The following is a 22,189-nucleotide window of genomic DNA, read 5'->3' as shown; positions in this document are numbered from 1 at the left end:
ACCATCACTGACTGTGGGTACTTGACACTGGACTTCAGGCATTTTGGGATTTTCTTCTCCTCCAGACTCTGGCACCTTGATTTCCGAATGACATGCAAAATTTGCTTTCATCCGAAAAAAGTACTTTGGACCACTGAGCAACAGTCCAGTGCTGCTTCTCTGTAGCCCAGGTCAGGCGCTTCTGCCGCTGTTTCTGGTTCAAAAGTGGCTTGACCTGGGGAATGCGGCACCTGTAGCCCATTTCCTGCACACACCTGTGCACGGTGGCTCTGGATGTTTCTACTCCAGACTCAGTCCACTGCTTCCGCAGGTCCCCCAAGGTCTGGAATCGGCCCTTCTCCACAATCCTCCTCAGGGTCCGGTCACCTCTTCTGGTTGTGCAGCGTTTTCTGTCACACTTTTTCCTTCCCACAGACTTCCCACTGAGGTGCCTTGATACAGCACTCTGGGAACAGCCTATTCGCTCAGAAATTTATTTCTGTGTCTTACCCTCTTGCTTGAGGGTGTCAATGATGGCCTTCTGGACAGCAGTCAGGTCAGCAGTCTTACCCATGATTGCGGTTTTGAGTAATGAACCAGGCTGGGAGTTTTTAAAAGCCTCAGGAATCTTTTGCAGGTGTTTAGAGTTAATTAGTTGATTCAGATGATTAGGTTAAGAGCTCGTTTAGAGGACCTTTTCATGATATGCTAATTTTTTGAGATAGGAATTTGGGGTTTTCATGAGCTGTATGCCAAAATCATCAGTATTAAAACAACAAAAGACCTGAAATATTTCAGTTGGTGTGCAATGAATCTAAAATATTTGAAAGTTCAATTATTATCATTACATTATGGAAAATAATCAACTTTATCACAATATGCTAATTATATGAGAAGGACCTGTATATCTCAGTTCAGTTCCCTCAGTCAGTTGCCAGATTTTCAGATGTCTAGTGTCTATCCTAGCTCTCCAGCGGTCCACATCATTTTGATCCTTCCTGCCTGTTCCCGTTTTGATCTGTATTTTTGGACCTTGGACTCTCCTTTTTGCCTGCTCCCCTGGACTTGTTTGCCTCACCGTTTGTCATCTTCATCTCATTAAAAGCCTTTTGTGAACCTGAACTGTTTCCATGTGTCTTGCAAATGGGATCTTGCCTGACATTTTGTGACAACCTGACAGTGGGGGATGACATGCATTAAAGGCCCACGGGTCGAATTCGAACCCGCGACCACTGCAACAAGGACTGAGCCTATATGGTACGCGCTCTATCCACTACGCCAACGGAGTGCCCTACCGCCGGATTATTCTGATGACTTTGTATTTCATTTATTATTATTTTACCAATAACAAACAGACAGTTGCAAATATAAATAATCTACCTGCAAGATTTAACACAGGCTTATTTTAGTCAGGTTGTGAGTGAATGAAAAGACATATTTAGGCTACGGAAAAAATGTATGTGCACAATTCAGTCTCTTTTATGCTCAAAACATACATTTAGCTGGTCAGTGAAAATCTTTGAAAACATTATTTATTGAGTGAGATGTGATTTGTTGAGGCTGTGTGCACACTTACTGAGGTAAAAGAAGTTCCCAGGCAAGGAGTTGTGATTCAGGTTGTTGTAGGTGAGGTCCAACACTTCCAGAGCTGGCAATGACCCAAATCCTCTAGGCAGGCCGTTCAGACGGTTCATACTGCACTCACAAAGACACACACACACACACATATGGAATCATACGTTACACACAACCCCACCACTAGAAAAATAGACTTCATGTGAGCCTTTTGAGACTTTGATATTCTAATATTATTAAAAAAACAAATCATAAGACATTGACGTAACCATTTTAGGTAGATAACGGCTAATTCAATTCATTTTAATGAATTGAAATAAATAGTTCCCTCTTAATATCTTTCCTGTTGGTTTAATATTGCCAAAAGGATCGTCCTGTCAACAGTAAATACTGGAAAGGCCCAATTGATTCAGATTTAGTATTTTTATTTAGTATCAAACATATTTCCGGTGCAATTATTTTTTATATGAAGTATTTCATGTGCTAGACTGCAGATGTGCAACAAAGCCCAGACCTATATCAGATTTTTAAACGGTACCACAGGCAGCTTCATGACCAGTATACAGACAAAGTCAAGTTAAAGTAGTGATGCTCTACAGTCTAGAAAAAAACTGTGACAGTAATTTGCGGCTGTTTCAAATTTACACCAAGGTGGACAAGAATGATCTATTCTATTCTATTGGTGAGAGGGTTAGGGTCCCTTTTGAAGATAAATAGTGTTCTTGTTACCTTTGGTGTGAACAATGTCTTCAAGGAGAGATAGTTTAAATGTGTACATCCCTATTCTCATTTGTTTAGTTCATTATGTCTCACCCATCTCTATGACAACAGGCTTTTCATTGGTTGACTTTAAGAAAAATACAGGATAAAATCATCTTCATTTGAAAACCATTAAAATAAATTATCTAAAACGATCAACCATACTTGTGGTTCCAAACTCTTGATTAGGTTTATGAGCCCAGTGTTGGATGTGATGTTTGTTCTGTCCCTGTGGAATAACTAGCGTGTACCACTCACACCAGTGAAACAATAAGTAGGACAAACTCAGCCGCCTGGACAGACAGTTTAGCAGTCCAGAGATTTAATAAAGTAACAGACACAAACTGAGTGTATGCATGAGTGTCTGTACAAGCAACTGAAAGGTCATAGGCACAACTATTCAATTTCAATGATATTACTGTAGTTGTGTGACAAATCAGATTAAGCTCTTACAAGGTTGAGACACCGAAATGTGCCATGCCTTTGATAAATAAACACACAGCCAACGGGAAAATAAACAGACTACTAAAAATGAATGCACAACCTGAATAGCAGTATGAGGCTTACTATGTCCAGATAATGTTTGTCTGCGGATCAATGCACACAACGGCTCACCTCCTAATCCTTCCATCCTGTCAGTGCGAGCCTGCACTTATACCGTAACACAGATAACCATGTCTAGGCAACAGGTGAGGAACTGAACCCCACCAAACCAATTTGTTACACACATGCACAAACGCTCTATAATAAAAAAAAAATTATGTGCGAATACACAGAAAGCAACAAAAAGCAGGCCCAGATATTCACTGATTTTGACAAAAACTTATTTGTCAACAAAGATTCTCCAGAATCACCTTGTATGCCTTTAAAGGCAAATTTAATGGGATTTATCTGAAGTCTGCGTTTTTGCATATACATGTGTTGGCTGGGTTCGGCATGGTTTGGCTCGGCACGTCAGCCCAGCTTGCTCCAAATGACATAGCTATGAGTAGACATCCTGAATCCACAGCACATACATTAAAGGGGACATATTATGCAAAAACTCGGGTTTTAATGTATATTTCCGAGGTCTACTAGAAAAGGTTTTAATGGTTTATTGTTCAAAAAACCCATTAGTTTTCTACCATTTCCCATTTCTTCATCGCCTTTTCCAGCCTCTTCTGCTCTCTATCTCAAAAGGTTGGTATTGACATCTACCCCCCTTCGCAAAAATTCTAGTCTGCTCTGACTGGTCAGATCTACATGGGCGTGCATGCACCGCGCTGCTCATTTACTCTATACCAGGGATTCCCAAAGTGTGGTGTGCGCACCCCTGGGGGTGCGTGAGCTGCTGCTAGGGGGTGCGCGAGATGAAAAATGTAATGGCGGTCTGATCATTACACAATCCATATTGGTCCGAGTATAAGAGGGTTTTATTTTCGCGGAAATAGGTCGTAAAAAGTCGGGTCGTGTTTTCCAAGTTGTGTTTATTTTCTTTTTTTAATCGGGTGGAACACTGGCTGTGCTCTCGGAAGCGGCCGGGGCGTTTGTGCGCTTGGAGAGAGAACGCTTTGTGTGGAGAGAAAAAAGAGGCACGGGACATCGACGAAGCCGATTCAAAGCCTCAAATCATTATGTTGCCAGTCAACGTGTCAGAGGCAGGAATCGGCAGAGCGATCGACTGTGGCTTTTTAGCTGCTGCAGTTGTGCTGAGGAGAGATTGCCAACTGCGCTGTTCTTTTACGCACCAGCACTGCTGCTGTAATGTTCAGATTTCCTCATTTGCATCAAAGCCCTAATGATTTTAAGAATGAGACGCTTTATTTAAACGCTGTCCATGGTGGTGATTGTCACTTTGTGAGCTGTAAACGGAAACCAACGGAGATCTCGGAGGGCTTCCCCTCGACAACGTTAACGTACCCCGGTTATCATTTCAGCCTTAAACCACGGCGTTGATAGCTTTCGTTTCAGCACTAGGCTATGTGATTAACTATGAGCATTAAATAAATGCTGCGTCTCAGATGCCGAGGACAGCAGCGAGGATGACCCGCTATGCACCGAACCAGAGTATAGGAGAGATGACAGCGAGAGCGATCACAGCGGGGCAGAGGAATTTGCGTGTGAAGAATAGTTTGTAGTGAACACATCAGAGTTCGGTCTATTTGCACTATCGTACTGTTTATTTGCAATGAAGAAAAGTGTTTTTTTCAATGCGTTTTTATTTTCGTACATTATTTAAATAAATAAAATGTATTGAGTTGAGTTTTGAAAAACGGGGGGTTCGTCTTATAATCGGGGTTGTCTTATACTCGGACCAATACGGGTACAGTGTTTTTTCTCCACAAAATAAAGACGTGTAAATAAACATTTCCTTTGTAAAATTTAGAATCAAAAACTTTAATTTTAATTAATAAATAAATGGAGGCTATTCAAAATGAAACGAAGTTATCTTCTTCTACGCATATGCGCACCTAGTTTGTGGCCTCTACATTCATTCTCGCAATTTATTTAAAATTACTGGCGTTCTAATTTTATTTCCATAACCTGTGTTATGATGACGGGATTGTTTGCTCCACGGTCATTTAAACTTGCTGCAATTGTTGCTCAACGTGACTCAAAATATTAGGCTATAATATTTTCCCCATTTTATCTGCTTGCTGCCCGTTGTTGTGATCGTGATTATTTTATTATGTGTGTTCTGGTCATTTGAGCATGATTGAACATGCCACCTTTAATATGGCTATAAAAAAGCTTGTTGCATTTTTTTTTAATGTGTGGGGGTGCGTCAACCTGGTTGGGACATAGAAGGGGGTGCGCGGCTAAAAAAGTTTGGGAACCGCTGCTCTATACCAACCTATATGGGCAAGGCACACGCCCAGCTGTCAGTTTTGTTTACTTTTGGCCAATGCAGCATGGAGATTGATGTTACCATGTTTAGCTTCATTTCTACAGCAAATGTCAGCACACTTACCACTTCTAAACCAAAAGCTTTACAACTGAACCTGGTCAGGCAGGAGTCTGAGCTGAAAGCTGTGAAAATTGCATCAAGATTTCTGGTTTCCCTGACATTATCCTCAGGTAAATACAGTTTAGATATGTCACAGTCAATAACAGAATATGAGCTAAGTATTTATGCAAAAACCTCCTAACTTGTAACATACAACGTTTTATGTATGTCTCTACAGGCTAAACTGGGGAATGATCTACAACCCAGTGGAGTGAAAAAGCTTTGGTTGTGAAGCCATGCTGAGGTAACATGTACAGTAACGAGGCAGGAAAGGAATGTATCATGTCAACATTCACTGGAAAGGCATTATCTTTTGTAAAAAAAAAAAGTATAGAAATAATTAGTCAGAGCTGCAAATTATCTGACACCCTTTCAATATATAGTAGATAATGTATCATTTGTATTGTGATCACTCATTCATAATAAAGTTTTACTGTTAAAAAATGTATTGTGTTGCTAATTGTCACTGTTTGCTTTGTGTAGTAAAGGATTACTTGAAACTCACATTTTCATAGTCAGGATGTTGGACTAGTTTTCTGACCGATCTACATGCATTGACTTATATGTTTTTTAATTCAACCCTTTATCTCTCTGAATATTTCTTATAAAACAGTATCATTACATTTTAAAAAGACCAAAACCATACTTAAAAATAAAGCAGTTTATTCATAGCCAGTGAAATGGAAATATAAAGTGTACATATCAAACAGAAGCAAAGCCATAACTTGTATGTAACTGTCCAGTTGTTGCTGGTGGGCCCTGAAGAAGACCACCTGTCCCACCCAGTGAACAGTCTCCTCTGATGGAACAGATAGTGTGGTCCGTCAGGTCACTCATATCTGCAAAACATGAAACATTCAATGTTATATCATGTAGCCTAGCTGAAATATACAGTGACCGCCTTCCATTCCGACATACCGCCACTCCGACATTGACGTCTAATTGTCGGAGTGGCGGTACTTTTTTTTTTTTTTTTAAACGTACCGCCATTCCGACATATAAATTCCGACATATAAGATAATATATCTATCTCTACTCTCTGTGCCACTTTGCGCTCTCTCTCTCTCTCTCTCTCTCTCTACTCTGTAGGCTATAGCCTATCACTTTCTATTCTCTCTCACACTAAGCACCAAAAAGAAAACGTGAAAATAAAGCTCATTTTGACATGGTGTTTCAGCACTTCAATTACAATGAATCGACAAAGCGATCAACTTTTACTGTGGCTTTTTTGCTGCGGCACTTGGTAGCCTAGTGCTGAGGAAAGCTTGCCAACTGCACTGTCCTTTACGCACCATCACTGCCGCAGTAATGTTTAGATTTCCTAATTTGCATCAAAGCCCTTAGGATAATAAGAATGAGAGGCTTTATTGAAACGCAGTCCATGCGGTGGTTATATTAACTGTGTCGGCTGTAGATTGAAACTAACTAACGAGGGAGGCTTCTGCTTCACTGTACAGTTCCATAGTTGCGCATTCAGTTTGGCAACATGTCTCTGTGTATCAGGGCTCGAGACCCGAGTCATGCAATCGGATCGCGGAAGCCTTTCTTCTCGACAACGTTAACGTGCAGGAATCCCCGGTGATCATTTTAGGACAGTCCTATTAAGGTTACATGTGTTCATAGCTCTAATGATAATAATAAAGAGAAGCTTTATTCAAACACTGTCCATGTGACGGTGGTGATTGATTCATTGTAACTCTGTTTGCTAGACAGAATCTCACAGAGGGAAGCGGCTGTCTCCCCTCACATTATGGCTACATTTGCATATAGGCCTACCTGTATAGGCAGGTCAGTATGGCGACACAGCGCTGTGTTCGGGCACAATAAATGCAATCAGATCGTGAACAAGGTGCTCATCTAGGACTAGTGGATAATCCACTAGGCCTACATGAGCCCCGTGTTCATTAGCCTATCTGACCGAACCACATTATGGGCAGGAGCCTACAACCCGACAGGAATAAATTGGCTACAATTCCGAGTTTGATTGACAGAAAACTGTTCAGGTGAGAACGTATAGGCTAATGAGCGCAACGCGCAAGCATGTAGGCTATTATTTAGCCTACCAAAAGTGTTAATAGAAAGAAAACACATTTAAACCTCCAAAAGACCTGCCCCTGCACGGCCGCCGAATAGTCGAATCTCTGGACTGAAAAGGCAGATCTGGCGGGGGGCGGCCGCTCGTAGAGTCGCTCGGTCGAGAGGGCGACTGAGCCGGGCCTCACTGGAGCTTCTCCCCGCGGGGAGAGCCAGCGAGTCGGGCAGGGCTGGAGCGGCTCTGCCCCCAGCTACGGCGCATGAAACTATAGGCTATTGCGACCGGGGAATATAGGACCATTTTTGGGAAAAACGAGAAACACAGGACCCTTCTTTTAGCCTACTATTTAGATTTTAATGTGGGCTACTTGCAACAGGCAGTGACGACAACACAATTCAATCAAAGCACATAGCCTAACATTTAGAAGTTATAACATTCACAGACAAATAAGTGAATAGACCGATTTGTCGATTTACGCCTCTGACACGTAGGCCTATACACGCAAAACAATGAGCCGTGCATAAAACAAACGGGCTCATATTATCAAGTGCTGACATAATTATTTACGTTTGCAAGTCAGAAAGCCATAGCCTAATAAAAAATTAAAACGACAGTAAGCTAAACAGCCTGCTGCCTGCCGCGACTTAATAGCCATACTTAACTAAAGTTTAGGTCTTTTCTCATATCAAATAAAAACTCAAAGAAAAAAGAAAAAAGCAGGCCCTAATGCACTGATAACAGTCTCTCTCGCTCGCTCTCTCCCTCCTTTTCATCCGTCTCTTCGGAGTCTATCAACTTGTAGTCCGATCAAACTTTATTCAAAGGTAGTCCATAATTCAAATAAAATTGTTTTCTAACGAGTCAAAAATTGGGGCTCCTAGAGCGATATTTCAGTGCTTCTTAATTGTTTCAAATAAAGGTTTGCCGCAATGTCGCAGATTAGCCTATTTGATTGCACATTACGTGTGTCCTTTTCCCCCTCTGAGAGCTACTTTAAAGAATACAAATGAGGGAGAGAGCTACTTGTGTAGCCTACATTATGTGTAACGTTTATTCAAATGGCAAGTTTGTATAAAAATCCAACTCTTTGGAATTATAATCTATCAGTGATTCGCATGCAGGCACAAATATGCGGGAGAACACGAAACAAGTGTGTCGGAATGGATGTATGTATAGGCTAACCTTTTATTTGTCTCTCTTCTATGCAATATTCATGTAAGGTTAAAACAATAGACATAACCCCCCCACACAAAATAAAAAGTCGGGATAGCGGTAAAGGCTACTAAAAGGTGTCGGAATGGGGGGTTGTCGGAATGGCGGTATGTCGGAATGGGGGCATGCAACCGAAATATACATCATACATCTGTAGTTATGGCAAAGCTACTAACTAATGAAAATATATTTTTTCTTTGATTATTAAATGAGATAGGCTATTAATAAGTTCAATATAGCCCTTGCTCAAGAAGCAACGAGTTCTGAGTGATACTGTGTTCTTTTTTAAATATAATGGACAGGAAACAAACAGCAGCAGAGGCAACTTACAGTAGGCTATTCTTCCTGTCTATTATAGTGTACATAAACACTGGAGATGTAATAGGCCTACTGCTGCATGTACCACGACTGCTTGCATAACTACACACTGTCAACAACAAACAAATACTATTCAGTTTCCAACACACCGTACAGTTTCCCCGTCTGTTTTTCACACAGGGGCTGTCACGGACAGACTCACAGATCTAAACGTTAGCATAAAGCTAACGGTTAAGCTAGCGGACGCTAACTACTTAACCCAGCGGCATTATCTCGTTTCAGTCGGCGTTGGTTATTATAGGAGGGATAAAAAGCACATTACACACATTGAACTCATAAACGGACAGATTTGTTTTTAAATAGGACTACTTACATTTCCAGAGGAGAGATGGTGTCTCTCAGTCTTCCAGGCACACTCCTCCACACTCAAGTATAACGGCAGATCACACTAACAGATTGCCAACCTTTGCTGGGCATAGCCTAACAAAAAATGAAGTAAATCCATTCAGCCCCGGTCTGCTTCGAGGCTGGGGTGTGATGGTAGCTTGAGGATGAGCTCACACTGCAGCTTGCTTCTGCTCTGTTGTTGCATTAGCAGGTGCAGTTCCAGGTGTGTGTAGTTACCAACGGGGCGTCTTGATATGCCAATCAACTGCCGAGTTTCTGGCGAGCTTTCCCGTGGGAGTATTTATGTTAATGAAACCGACCAATTTCGTCATCAGTCTGTGTTTTTTGGAACAAACCTTCAAATCCACCCTTTTTCGAAATAAGAATCCCAGAAGAAACTGACATATTTGTCTTTTTGAAGCTTGTGTGTGCTGGTAGGGACCCCAATAACCTAAAAAGTGTGCCCAAACACCTGCAATGTTTGGTTTTTCATAATATGTCCCCTTTAAATTAAAATATAAAGAGAGCTACATACCCAAGGTTAAGGTGTTTCAGCTTCTGAAGACTGCTGATCTGAGTAGGCAGCTCTTCAATCTGATTGTTGAACAGGTTTAGAACCTCCAGGTTCTTCAGCTCAGAGATGTTAGCAGGCACCACTAGAAAACACACACACAGTTTGTTTCTTTAGGATCCTCATTAGGTCCTGCATAGCAGCTTCCTGATCCTTACAACTATCTTTACAATAATACAATGCAATAATGAATGTACATAATACACACAATAGGTCATCATAAGACAAAAACTACCTGACTTTTATTTAAAGTCACTACGAGTAACATGGCACGTTGGCGGCCCCTTTGGACAAAAGCGGTAGTATTTTTACGACGCCAGCTGTCGTGAAGCTGTTTTCTAGCTCGTGCCGGGCGTGCGAGATTCAAATGATCAGGAAGCAATATAGTGCATGTCCGTGTGTTGAAAGTGTGAGGGCACCGGACTCTTTTCGGCTCCGTGAGAGTGGTTAGTGACATAGCATCAACTAATGCCAGTCAGTGCTACACACACCTGATTGATGAGTTGATGCAGTGTCACCTCTCACGGAGCTGAAAGATTACGTGTCCTCACAGAAAGCAAATGAACGAGAGACGGCAGTTAGAATGGATCACGATGAGGTAATGTGTTTATGTTGTTGTAAATAATGACTATTTCAGATGAATAATGGTCATCTGATGATGCTGGTGAGGCAAAGTAAACTTTGTTTTAGTAGGCTACCACTCATTCATTTAGGAGTAAACACCGCAGTCTAGTTTTCTCCCGTGAAATTGTGTATACGTTGCTTGGCAAAGCCCTCCCGCCTGCCTATCTCTCCCTTTTAGCTTTTCTTCATTGCATTTTCTTTTTTTTCTTTGATGGTTCAGCCCCGTTATCAGTCATTATTACGACAAACAACTGTCTCCAACAAGGCTCCCGCTCCCCTTCCCTCACCTGGAGGGATAGGCTTCTCAAATCGCGCTGCTGCGCCACACTGAAATCTGCAACCAATACGGATATATGACCATAGAGCATGCACACGTGAACCGAAAATCGGACTGGGTGTGCGACCAGACCAAACGCAGTAATAAAAACTATATAAAAACGTCTTTCTTTGCACTGATGGTCTCGTTTGCTGTTAAAGGTAATTTATGATTATGAGAGGAAACATTAGCCTGTTTAAAAGATATTTAAATGTTACTCGGAGCTGCTTTAATAGTATTTGTCTTTGCTTCTGGTAAAGTGACATTTTCTCTAGTGGCTTCTAGTTGCATAGTTATGTATATCTGAACTAAAAGATAAATGACTGTTCTAGATGGTTTCTTTGTCAGAAGAATGTTCCTATACAATGCACATAATGAATAAAGTATTATTTTTTACGAAAGACAACCAACCTAAACATTCATGCATTGCAATAAAATTAATAATATATTCACACCCGAGCGCTTTACGTGCTGCTCTATTTTGTACCATTAGCAATTTTCTACAATAGTCAGGATTAGACAATATTATAGCTTGAATCACCAATGCAGTTGAGCAACTGAAATACCACTTCCCATCTTAACAACCATCTCATTTACAGTATATGTTTTGACCATGATAATTTGCTATCTAAAATAACTCCCACAAGTTTGGTCTCTCTTTCAACATTCATCATTTATGCAAAGCTTCAGCTCAGGTTGACCATGAAGAGTATGATGTGAACCCAATATAATGCTTTTGGTCTTTGAAACATTGCGAACTGGCTTATTTTTATTTATCCATTAAATTACAGATAGCAGCTCCAGCTCTCAAGAGTTGTTTTAAACTCAAAAGATGTGGGTGACGACATGTAGATAGTTGAATCAGCCGCATATGTCATACTGTCTGGCCTTATTCGAAACGGGTGGAAAATCATTTGTGAAATGAGTAACAGCCCGGGACTCCGCTACAACATCTGAACCACCGTCTGAGCTACCATTAAAAAAGATTAGTTGTTTCCTGTTTGTTGGATAGCTCTGACTCAGAGAAACCACTACAATCAAGTGTTTTCAATAACAAATCATGTTCAATATGAAACACTGCTGTACAATCAAGCATAATAGCACCCACTAAGTTTTTTTGTTCAATGTCTCTTAGAGTAGAGAAATAACAAGCATATCAAACAGAAGCGCTTCCCAAAAATAGCTTTTAATCTCCAGCTAAAACATCACATACTTATCAGCCGGCTATCACCGTCATTAGCTATGGGGCTTTGACAAACCTCATAGAATTAGTAACTCCACTAGCTGCTTAGGGAATGCTAATCTTTTATTTCAAACACAAAGTAGGCTATACTTCCAAACCCACTTTGAGTTGAAAATCTCTCAACTTTTCATTAAAAGCGCTCATGACATCACCAGCGTTTTTATCAACGAGCCAATCTCCGTTAGATAAGACTACTTGTGTTAAAATGTAAAGATGTTAAATAGACAACAGTAAACAGTAAAACCAGTGTCGGCCATACAGCGGCAGTCAGGAATGTCGATCAGTTTTTCTGCACTGTTCAAACACTTGATCCAGGCGCCAGAAGTAAACGCTAGGTGGAAACGGGCCATAAAATGTATGTGTGTGTCTTTAAAAAATATTGAGCCACACACCTCTTCATCATTGAATTCAGGTGTTTCATTCAGTCCCATTCGTCACAGGTATATAAGATCAAGCAATAAGCCATGCAGTCTGCCTTTAAAAACATTAGTGAAAAAATCGGTTGTTCAAAAGAGCTCACTGAATTCAAGCGTGGTATTGTAATAGGATGTCACAATTGCAACGAGTCGGTTTGTGAAATTTCTTCCCTCTTTGATATTCCACATTCGACTGTAAGTGGTATTATTGCAGAGAGGAAGCTTTTAAGAAACTCCTAAACAGAGTTATGTTTTAAACAGAACGTCTTCGCAGAGAGGCTATGAGACGAAATACAGCAATGCCAGAGTGAGAAATAAAAAGGGAATTTATGACACTACACCGTGAAAACAGTTTCTAGTTCAGTCACAAAATAAAAATCTGAAACCGAAAAAATAGTATGATATAGGATCTTTAATGGTACCGTCACTGTCTAAAAACTAAGAAATACAGTGATATCAATGTTTGGTCTGTCATCCACCCCTACCTTATAGTGTTTATTAAATCAATGGAACACTGCAACATTCTATATAGGCGAACACACCTATATTGACAAGTTCCTCAATATATGAAATCCATTTCCATATGAGCTCCTCTACCGGATTATCAGTTTGCTCGTCGGTGTGTTTGTCACCTGTCATTACCTTCACACAAGGTTAAAAGGCATTTTCTTCGTCATTTAGTGAAAGAGCAGGTGAGCGTTTTCCAACACACACTAATGAATATGCCGGTATTCCCTTCACCAGATTAAACACCCCTAAATTAATATCAGGACGTTTTCATGTAAATATAGCCCACCAAGTCTATTTGTTCCTTGAATAAACCTGTTCCACTGTAAAGTTTATGTGTTCATCGACCCTTACACTTCTATATGGCAAAAAAAGACCAAAAGTCGATTCACACAATTCCCAAAAGGTTTTACTTTTCACCAAAAACCTTCACACCATTTATTACCTTAAAGGCTCTGGTTTTAAAGCATGTGACCCTTTTGACCCCTGCTCTCCCCCTGTGTTGGTCCCCTAATGACCCGTACAATTGCAGGGCTGTACAGTGCGACAGTTTTGATCGCATTTGCTACTGAAATTGATCACGTGCGATGATGAAAACAATTCCACTCGCACTAGTGCGATAGCTTGATAATGAGCAGATGCTGTCTCTTTGAGACACAGAGGAGAGATGCACAACACTGCTTTGAGGGCTCTACATTCTCCATGCGGGTAGCCTAACTGTAGTCTTAGGTGAGTAAGTTATTGAGTCCACCCTCCACTTTGGCTGGTGAAAGATGTTTGCTCGGGATCTGTGCTTGAGCGGCGATTCTAGCGTCTAAAAACTTCACCATCGGTAATAACCGGAAGGAGACGGCTCTTAACATTAACGCGGTTAAGTTAGCGCGTGTGCAAACACCATTTCCTGTGTGCCTTCACATTAAAAGCCTGTTACTAGCCAAACGTGAGTTGACTTTTATTTTGAAGCCGGTAAGAACAGGAAATTAGCGCTTCAGCTAGTTAGCTAGCTTGAAAGGCAACTCATTCAGCTGCAGAGAAAAGTCAACAGTAGTCTATTTAAACAAAGTTTGAAATAAGCCACTGAAGAACTACTCCCGACATATTCACAACAACCTATTTAATTTATCCTAAATTGTACCAATATGTATACTTATTTATTTAATAGGCTATGTTTAATGTTTTAAAGTTTGGTTTTAATTAACAGAAGGACATTTTCTAAAAATGTTTATTATTATCAATATAATAATTATATGTACAGTATCTCACAAAAGTGAGTACACCCCTCACATTTCTTCAAATATTTCATTATATCTTTCCATGCGACAACACTGAATAAATTACACTTTGATACAATGTCAAGTAGTCAGTGTACAGCTTGTATAACAGTGTAAATTTACTGTCCCCTCAAAATAACTCGACACACAGCCATTAATGTCTAAACTGTTGGCAACAAAAGTGAGTACACCCCTAAGAAAAAATGTCCAAATTGGGCCCAAAGTGTCAATATTTAGTTTAGCCATCATTATTTTCTAGCACTACCTTAACCCTCATGGGCATGTAGTTCACTAGAGCTTCACAGGTTGCAACTGGAACCCTCTTCTACCCATTCATGACGACATCAAGGAGCTGGTGGATATTAGAGTCCTTGCGCTCCTCCATCTCCCGTTTGAGGATGCCCCAAAGATGCTCAATAGGGTTTAAGACTGGAGACATGCTTGGCCAGTCCATAACCTTTACCCTCAGCTTCTTTAGCAAGCCAGTGGTCGTTCGGAGGGGTGTTTGGGGTCGTTATCATGTTGCAGTACTGCCCTGCGGCCCAGTTTATGAAGGGAGGGGATCATGCTCTGCTTCAGTATGTCACAGTACATGTTAGAATTCAATGAACTGTAGATCCCCAGTGCTGGCAGCACTCATGCAGCCCCAGACCATGACACTCCAACCACCATGCTTGACTCTAGGCAAGACACACTTGTCTTTGTACTCCTCACCTGTTTGCCGCTCCACACTCTTAACACCATCTGAACCAAATAAATGTATTTTGGTCTCATCAGACCACAGGACATGGTTACAGTAATCCATGTCCGTAGTCTGTTTGTCTTCAGCAAACTTTTTGTGGGGTTTCTTGTGCATCATCTTTAGAATAGGCTTCCTTCTGGGACGACAGCCATGCAGACCAGTATGATGCAGAGTGCGGCGTATGGTCTGAGCACTGACATGTTGACCCCCCACCCCTTCAAGCCCTTCAGCAATGCTGGCAGCACTCATACGTCTATTTTCCAAAGCCAACCTCTGTGTACGACGCTGACCACGTGCACTCAACCTTCGTAAACTGGGCCGCAGGGTGGTATTGCAACATGATAACGACCCCAAACACACCTCCAAGACGACCAGTGGCTTGCTAAAAAAGCTGAGGGTAAAGGTTATGGCCTGGCCAAGCATGTCTCCAGACCTAAACCCTATTGAGCATCTTTGGGGCATCCTCAAACAGAAGGTGGAGGAGCGCAAGGTCTTTAATATCCACCAGCTCTGTGATGCTGTCATAAATGGGTGGAAGAGGGTTCCAGTTGCAACCTGTGAAGCTCTAGTGAATTACATGCCCAAGAGGGTTAAGGCAGTGCTGGAAAATAATGGTGGCCACACAAAATATTTACACTTTGGGCCCAATTTGTAATTTTTTTCTAAGGGGTGTACTCACTTTTGTTGCCAGCAGTTTAGACATTAATGGCTGTGTGTCGAGTTATTTTGAGGGGACAGTAAATTTACACTGTTATACAAGCTGTACACTGACTACTTTACATTGTATCAAAGTGTCATTTATTCAGTGTTGTCCCATGGAAAGATATAAAGAAAAATGTGAAGAAATGTGAGGGGTGTACTCACTTTTGTGAGATACTGTATATACAAAAAATATATATAGATATTATTTTTATATTTCCATGGGGAGAAATAATTCTAAACCAGCAAAAAATTGCAATTGGCAGGTTAGATTATTTTGTCTAAATTGCAATCAGTGCACCCCTATTAATTTTTCTACAATTATTACTGCACACACTAGGATATAATATTAATTGAGAATCTCAAACGAGACCAAGATGACATGCTCAAAGGTAATTAGAGTGAAATGCAAGGGTTAAGGTTATGCAAGTTTTCGATCATACTTTGTGTGCTACCGAATTTATTTTTGTGCTACTGAATTTTTTTGCTTGCTAGCACCAGTGCTACCACCTAAAAAAATAAGCGTACAGCCCTGAATTGTCACTTCTAATTTATCCTAGGTTAAGTCCAAATGTCAGACCTTTTTCCTTAGATAAGTGTTAGAAAGGAGGAGATTAGATAATAGGTTTTAATTATTCTGGTGGATGAATACCTCACAATTACCCCTGGCTTCAAAAGACTACCGTTAAGTCCTCACTAAGTTCATACACCTGGATGAGCTAGGCCAATAGATAAATGCAATTCCCTCCTAATTCAAGGAGTGTGTTTATGGGATGTGTATTTCTTTGTTATCAGTAGTGTAGCCATAGTGTAGGTTTGAATTGCTTACCTCAGAGGCGCCGCGATTTCTTTAAAGAAAAAACCCTAATTAGGTCCTTGTTCCCAACTCTAAACTAAAAACTCAGGCCAAGGATTTATAACGTTTTCAAGAAATGTTATTCAACCAATATAAAAAGATTATACGTTCACAATATAGAAAGAAAAGATAAAATAAAATGAAAGGAAGGAAAATAAGTAACCTACACTCCCATTAATGTGGTTAATATATGTAGAGAAGTATAAGACTTAACTTATTTGTTTTATGTATTTTGTTCACATTGAATTTAGTTCATGAGTTCTCCAATTTCAAAGCTTGTCCACTGTCTACACAACTTTAAATATCCTTGAGTTTATGGCCGAGCTTTTACCAAAGTCATATAAATTTGAATTTCTTCAAATCCTTATAACAATGGTGATTTTGCGACGCAAACAGTCAGGAAAAGTTGGTTCAACAGTCTATTTTGCTGATCCACAAGAGATCAGGAGTATTCTCATCTTCAGGTTTTTCAAAGCTTGTCCACTGTCTACACAACTTTAAATATCCTTGAGTTGATGGCCGAGCTTTTACCAAAGTCATATAAATTTGAATTTCTTCAAATCCTTATAACAATGGTGATTTTGCGACGCAAACAGTCAGGAAAAGTTGGTTCAACAGTTTTAAAACCTTGATGATCAAAAAGAGATCCTATTTGGAGCACTATCAAGTATAAAAGTTTATCCACCGTTTACACAACTTTAAATATCCTTGAGTTTATGGCACAGCTTTCACCAAAGTCATATAAATTTGAATTTCTTCAAATCCTTATAACAATGGTGATTTTGCGACGCAAACAGTCAGGAAAAGTTGGTTCAACAGTTTTAAAACCTCAACTCGATGCCATTCCACAACCTGGTTCATCAATTAATTCCTATTAGTAACCCAAATGTTTCCTTACCAATCTTCTCAGAAAAAAGAAGAATTGGTTCAGAGCTTCATCCCCTTCTCAAGAACAAAAAATTAACAGCCCTCAATTTTTCTAAGTATTTTGCACTCAAAAACATTCAGAGTGTTTCTTTCGAGTTTTTCTTCTAAGTCTTTCGTCCATGCTAAAAGAACAAAAAAGTGGAACAGTCAAAACTTCCCCCAAATAACAGCAGCTCTTCTTGCTCAAAACCCTGGCCTTAAATAGTCTGAAGACAGAGAGAGTGGGTGTGTCTATTAGGAGGAGAGAGGGTGGGGGTAAAGATGAGGGTGTGTGTGTCCAGCCCAAGGACCCACTGCCCCCCTTGTCTCTCTCACCCCTGACCTGTCCCAGGACAAGCCCAGGCATGCCTTTTCAGAGAGGCCTTATGAATTCACAATTATGTATATATTTCAGGATAAAAACTTGAATACAACACTTTTAGTGATTCTACCTTAATATTAAAGGTCACTTGTTACCTTGCCCGTCTTATTAAAAATATCATACTTTTCCCTACGAAAACAAGAAATATACATTTCACATTCTCCTAAGAACAAGATATGTACAATGAAAAGTTGCAATATTCTTGCCTATCTCAACAACACACAGTGTAATGACGAGCACACTAATAGCATGTAAGAACTGTGCAGCAGCTATGAACTCATTGTACTAGCATTGCTTCCAAACTGTTAGACACAGTGCAGATGGATATGTAGGATCACCAGATGACTTGATAAGAAAGCAGAGGGAAAGAGGGCACACAGAGATGTCAGTGGCAAAATGGGTAGGGCGGTCGTCCACTGGATTGTAGGGTCGGAGGTTCGATCCCCCGCCTACCCGCCAGATGTCAAAGTGTCCCTGGGCAAGACACTGAACCCCACATTGCTCCCGATGGTTGAGAGAGCCCCTTGCATGACAGCTACTGCCATCGGTGTATGAGTGTGTGTGTGTGTGTGAATGGTTGAATGTGGTAAGAAATGAAGAGCGCTTTGGGGCTGAGAACATCGACTAAAAAGCTTTATATAAGTCAGGTCCATTTACCATGTCCTGCTACCTCCACAGCCTGCTGGCAGGGTGGGACAGCTGAGAGTACCTCCTAAAGGATGGAGTTAGTGATCACACCTTTAGGGGCCTGCAGGTGAGTAGCCACGCCAATTATCTTATCCTGATTTCTGTCTGATCTGAGCTATAAATAACCTGGCAGAGCGGGATGTCTGTTATCTTTTCATCATCCAGCAGTGGATTAGAAAACAAACCAGAATGTGAACATGTCATTTCAAAAAGTTTATCAGTTTATCAGATGAAAATATGTTGATGTTTTGATGTATTTGGTGTAACAATGTCTGTAGTGGCAAAATTAATAAAGTTATTTTTTTTACTTCAACCTTTATTTTAGTTTTTCAATGATTTTACCACAATAGAGTAAGTCGCAGCTTAGTTTCCTACAAAAAAAAACAAACGCTTAAAGAAAAAAAGGTAGGCTATTCCTATTTCACAGTTGAAGTCATTTTTAAAGGGGACATATTATGCAAAAACTCGGGTTTAAATGTATATTTCCGAGGTCTACTAGAAAAGGTTGTAATGGTTTATTGTTAAAAAAAAATTGTTTTCTACCATTACCCATTTCTTCATCGCCTTTTCCAGCCTCTTCTGCTCTCTATCTCAAAAGGTTGATTTTGACATATACCCCCCTTCGCAAAAATCCTAGTCTGCTCTAACTGGTCAGATCTACATGGGCGTGCATGCACCGCCCTGCTCATTTACTCTATATCAACCTATATGGGCATGGCACACGCCCAGCTGTCAGTTTTGTTTACTTTTGGCCAATGCAGCATGGAGATCGATGTTACCATGTTTAGCTTCATTTCTACAGCAAATGTCAGCACACTTACCACTTTTAAACCAAAAGCTTTACAACTGAACCTGGTCAGGCAGGAGTCTGAGCTGAAAACTGTGAAAATTGCATCAAGATTTCTGGTTCCCCTGACATTATCCTCAGGTAAATACAGTTTAAATATGTCACAGTCAATAACAGAATATGAGCTACAGTATCTCACAAAAGTGAGTACACCCCTCACATTTCTTCACATTTTTCTTTATATCTTTCCATGGGACAACACTGAATAAATGACACTTTGATACAATGTAAAGTAGTCAGTGTACAGCTTGTATAACAGTGTAAATTTACTGTCCCCTCAAAATAACTTGACACAGCCATTAATGTCTAAACTGCTGGCAACAAAAGTGAGTACACCCCTTAGAAAAAATTTACAAATTGGGCCCAAAGTGTAAATATTTTGTGTGGCCACCATTATTTTCCAGCACTGCCTTAACCCTCTTGGGCATGTAGTTCACTAGAGCTTCACAGGTTGCAACTGGAACCCTCTTCCACCCATTTATGACAGCATCACAGAGCTGGTGGATATTAAAGACCTTGCGCTCCTCCACCTTCTGTTTGAGGATGCCCCAAAGATGCTCAATAGGGTTTAGGTCTGGAGACATGCTTGGCCAGGCCATAACATTTACCCTCAGCTTTTTTAGCAAGCCACTGGTTGTCTTGGAGGTGTGTTTGGGGTCGTTATCATGTTGCAATACCACCCTGCGGCCCGGTTTACGAAGGTTGAGTGCACGTGGTCAGTGTCGTACACAGAGGTTGGCTTTGGAAAATAGACGTATGAGTGCTGCCAGCATTGCTGAAGGGCTTGAAGGGGTGGGGGGTCAACATGTCAGTGCTCAGACCATACGCTGCACTCTGCATCATACTGGCCTGCATGGCTGTCATCCCAGAAGGAAGCCTATTCTAAAGATGATGCAAAAGAAACCCCACAAAAAGTTTGCTGAAGACAAACAGACTACGGACATGGATTACTGCATCCATGTCATGTGGTCTGATGAGACCAAAATACATTTATTTGGTTCAGATGGTGTTAAGAGTGTGGAGCGGCAACCAGGTGAGGAGTACAAAGACAAGTGTGTCTTGCCTAGAGTCAAGCATGGTGGTTGGAGTGTCATGGTCTGGGGCTGCATGAGTGCTGCCAGCACTGGGGATCTACAGTTCATTGAATTCTAACATGTACTGTGACATACTGAAGCAGAGCATGATCCCCTCCCTTCATAAACTGGGCCGCAGGGCAGTACTGCAACATGATAACGACCCCAAACACACCTCCGAACGACCACTGGCTTGCTAAAGAAGCTGAGGGTAAAGGTTATGGACTGGTCAAGCATTTCTCCAGTCTTAAACCCTATTGAGCATCTGTGGGGCATCCTAAAACGGGAGATGGAGGAGCGCAAGGACTCTAATATCCACCAGCTCCTTGATGTCGTCATGAATGGGTAGAAGAGGGTTCCAGTTGCAACCTGTGAAGCTCTAGTGAACACCATGCCCAAGAGGGTTAAGGCAGTGCTGGAAAATAATGATGGCAAAACAAAATATTGACACTTTGGGCCCAATTTGGACATTTTTTCTTAGGGGTGTACTCACTTTTGTTGCCAGCAGTTTAGACATTAATGGCTGTGTATCGAGTTATTTTGAGGGGACAGTAAATTTACACTGTTATACAAGCTGTACACTGACTACTTGACATTGTATCAAAGTGTCATTTATTCAGTGTTGTCGCATGGAAAGATATAATGAAATATTTGAAGAAATGTTAGGGGTGTACTCACTTTTGTGAGATACTGTAAGTATTTATGCAAAAGCCTCCTAACTTGTAACATACAACGTTTTATGTATGTCTCTACAGGCTAAACTGGGGAATGATCTACAACCCAGTGGAGTGAAAAAGCTTTGGTTGTGAAGCCATGCTGAGGTAACATGTACAGTAACGAGGCAGGAAAGGAATGTATCATGTCAACATTCACTGGAAAGGCATTATCTTTTGTAAAAAAAAAGTATAGAAAAAATTACAGTCAGAGCAGCAAATTATTTAACACCCTTTCAATATCTAATAGATAATGTATCATTTGTATTGTGATCACTCATTTATAATAAAGTTTTACTGTTAAAAAATGTATTGTGTTGCTAACTGTCACTGTTTGCTTCGTGTAGTAAAGGATTACTTGAAACTCACATTTTCATAGTCAGGATGTTGGACTAGTTTTCTGACCGATCTACATGCATTGACTTATACATTTTTTAATTCAACCCTTTATCTCTCTGAAGATTTCTTATAAAACAGTATCATTACATTTTAAAAAGACCAAAACCATACTTAAAAATAAAGCAGTTTATTCATAGCCAGTGAAATGGAAATATATAGTGTACATATCAAACAGAAGCAAAGCCATAACTTGTATGTAACTGTCCAGTTGTTGCTGGTGGGCCCTGAAGAAGACCACCTGTCCCACCCAGTGAACAGTCTCCTCTGATGGAACAGATAGTGTGGTCCGTCAGGTCACTCATATCTGTAAAACATGACACATTCAATGTTATATCATGTAGCCTAGCTGAAATATACGTCATACATCTGTAGTTATGGCAAAGCTTCAAACTAATGAAAATATATTTTTCTTCCATTATTAAATAAGATAGGCCACTAATAAGTTCAGTATAGCCCTTGCTCAAGAAGCATCGAGTTCTGAGTGATACTGTGTGCTTTTTGAAATATGAACAGGAAACAAACAGCAGCAGAGGCAACTTACAGTAGGCTATTATAGTGTACAAAAACACTGGAGATGTAATAGGCCTACTGCTGCATGTACCACGACTGCTTGCATAACTACACACTGTCAACAACAAACAAATACTATTCAGTTTCCAACACACCGTACAGTTTCCCCGTCTGTT

The 22,189-nt window shown here is 40.5% G+C and overlaps 1 protein-coding gene across 1 annotated transcript in view; it reads right to left on the bottom strand.

Annotated features, from left to right (window-relative positions):
- rsu1 (Ras suppressor protein 1) overlaps positions 1–22,189 on the bottom strand; it is a 52,234-nt gene that overhangs the window by 18,941 nt on the left and 11,104 nt on the right. The window contains exons 4-5 of the mRNA XM_080050427.1: positions 9,787–9,907; positions 1,556–1,674 (exon numbers count right to left, since the gene is read on the bottom strand). Coding sequence (XP_079906553.1) covers positions 1,556–1,674; positions 9,787–9,907 — 240 coding nt within the window. The remainder of the gene's footprint in view (positions 1–1,555; positions 1,675–9,786; positions 9,908–22,189) is intronic.

Source organism: Ammodytes marinus (genome assembly GCF_949987685.1).
Source record: "Ammodytes marinus genome assembly, chromosome: 21".
Classification (NCBI taxonomy): domain Eukaryota; kingdom Metazoa; phylum Chordata; class Actinopteri; order Uranoscopiformes; family Ammodytidae; genus Ammodytes; species Ammodytes marinus.
This window is presented reverse-complemented; position numbering and strand designations above follow the sequence as displayed.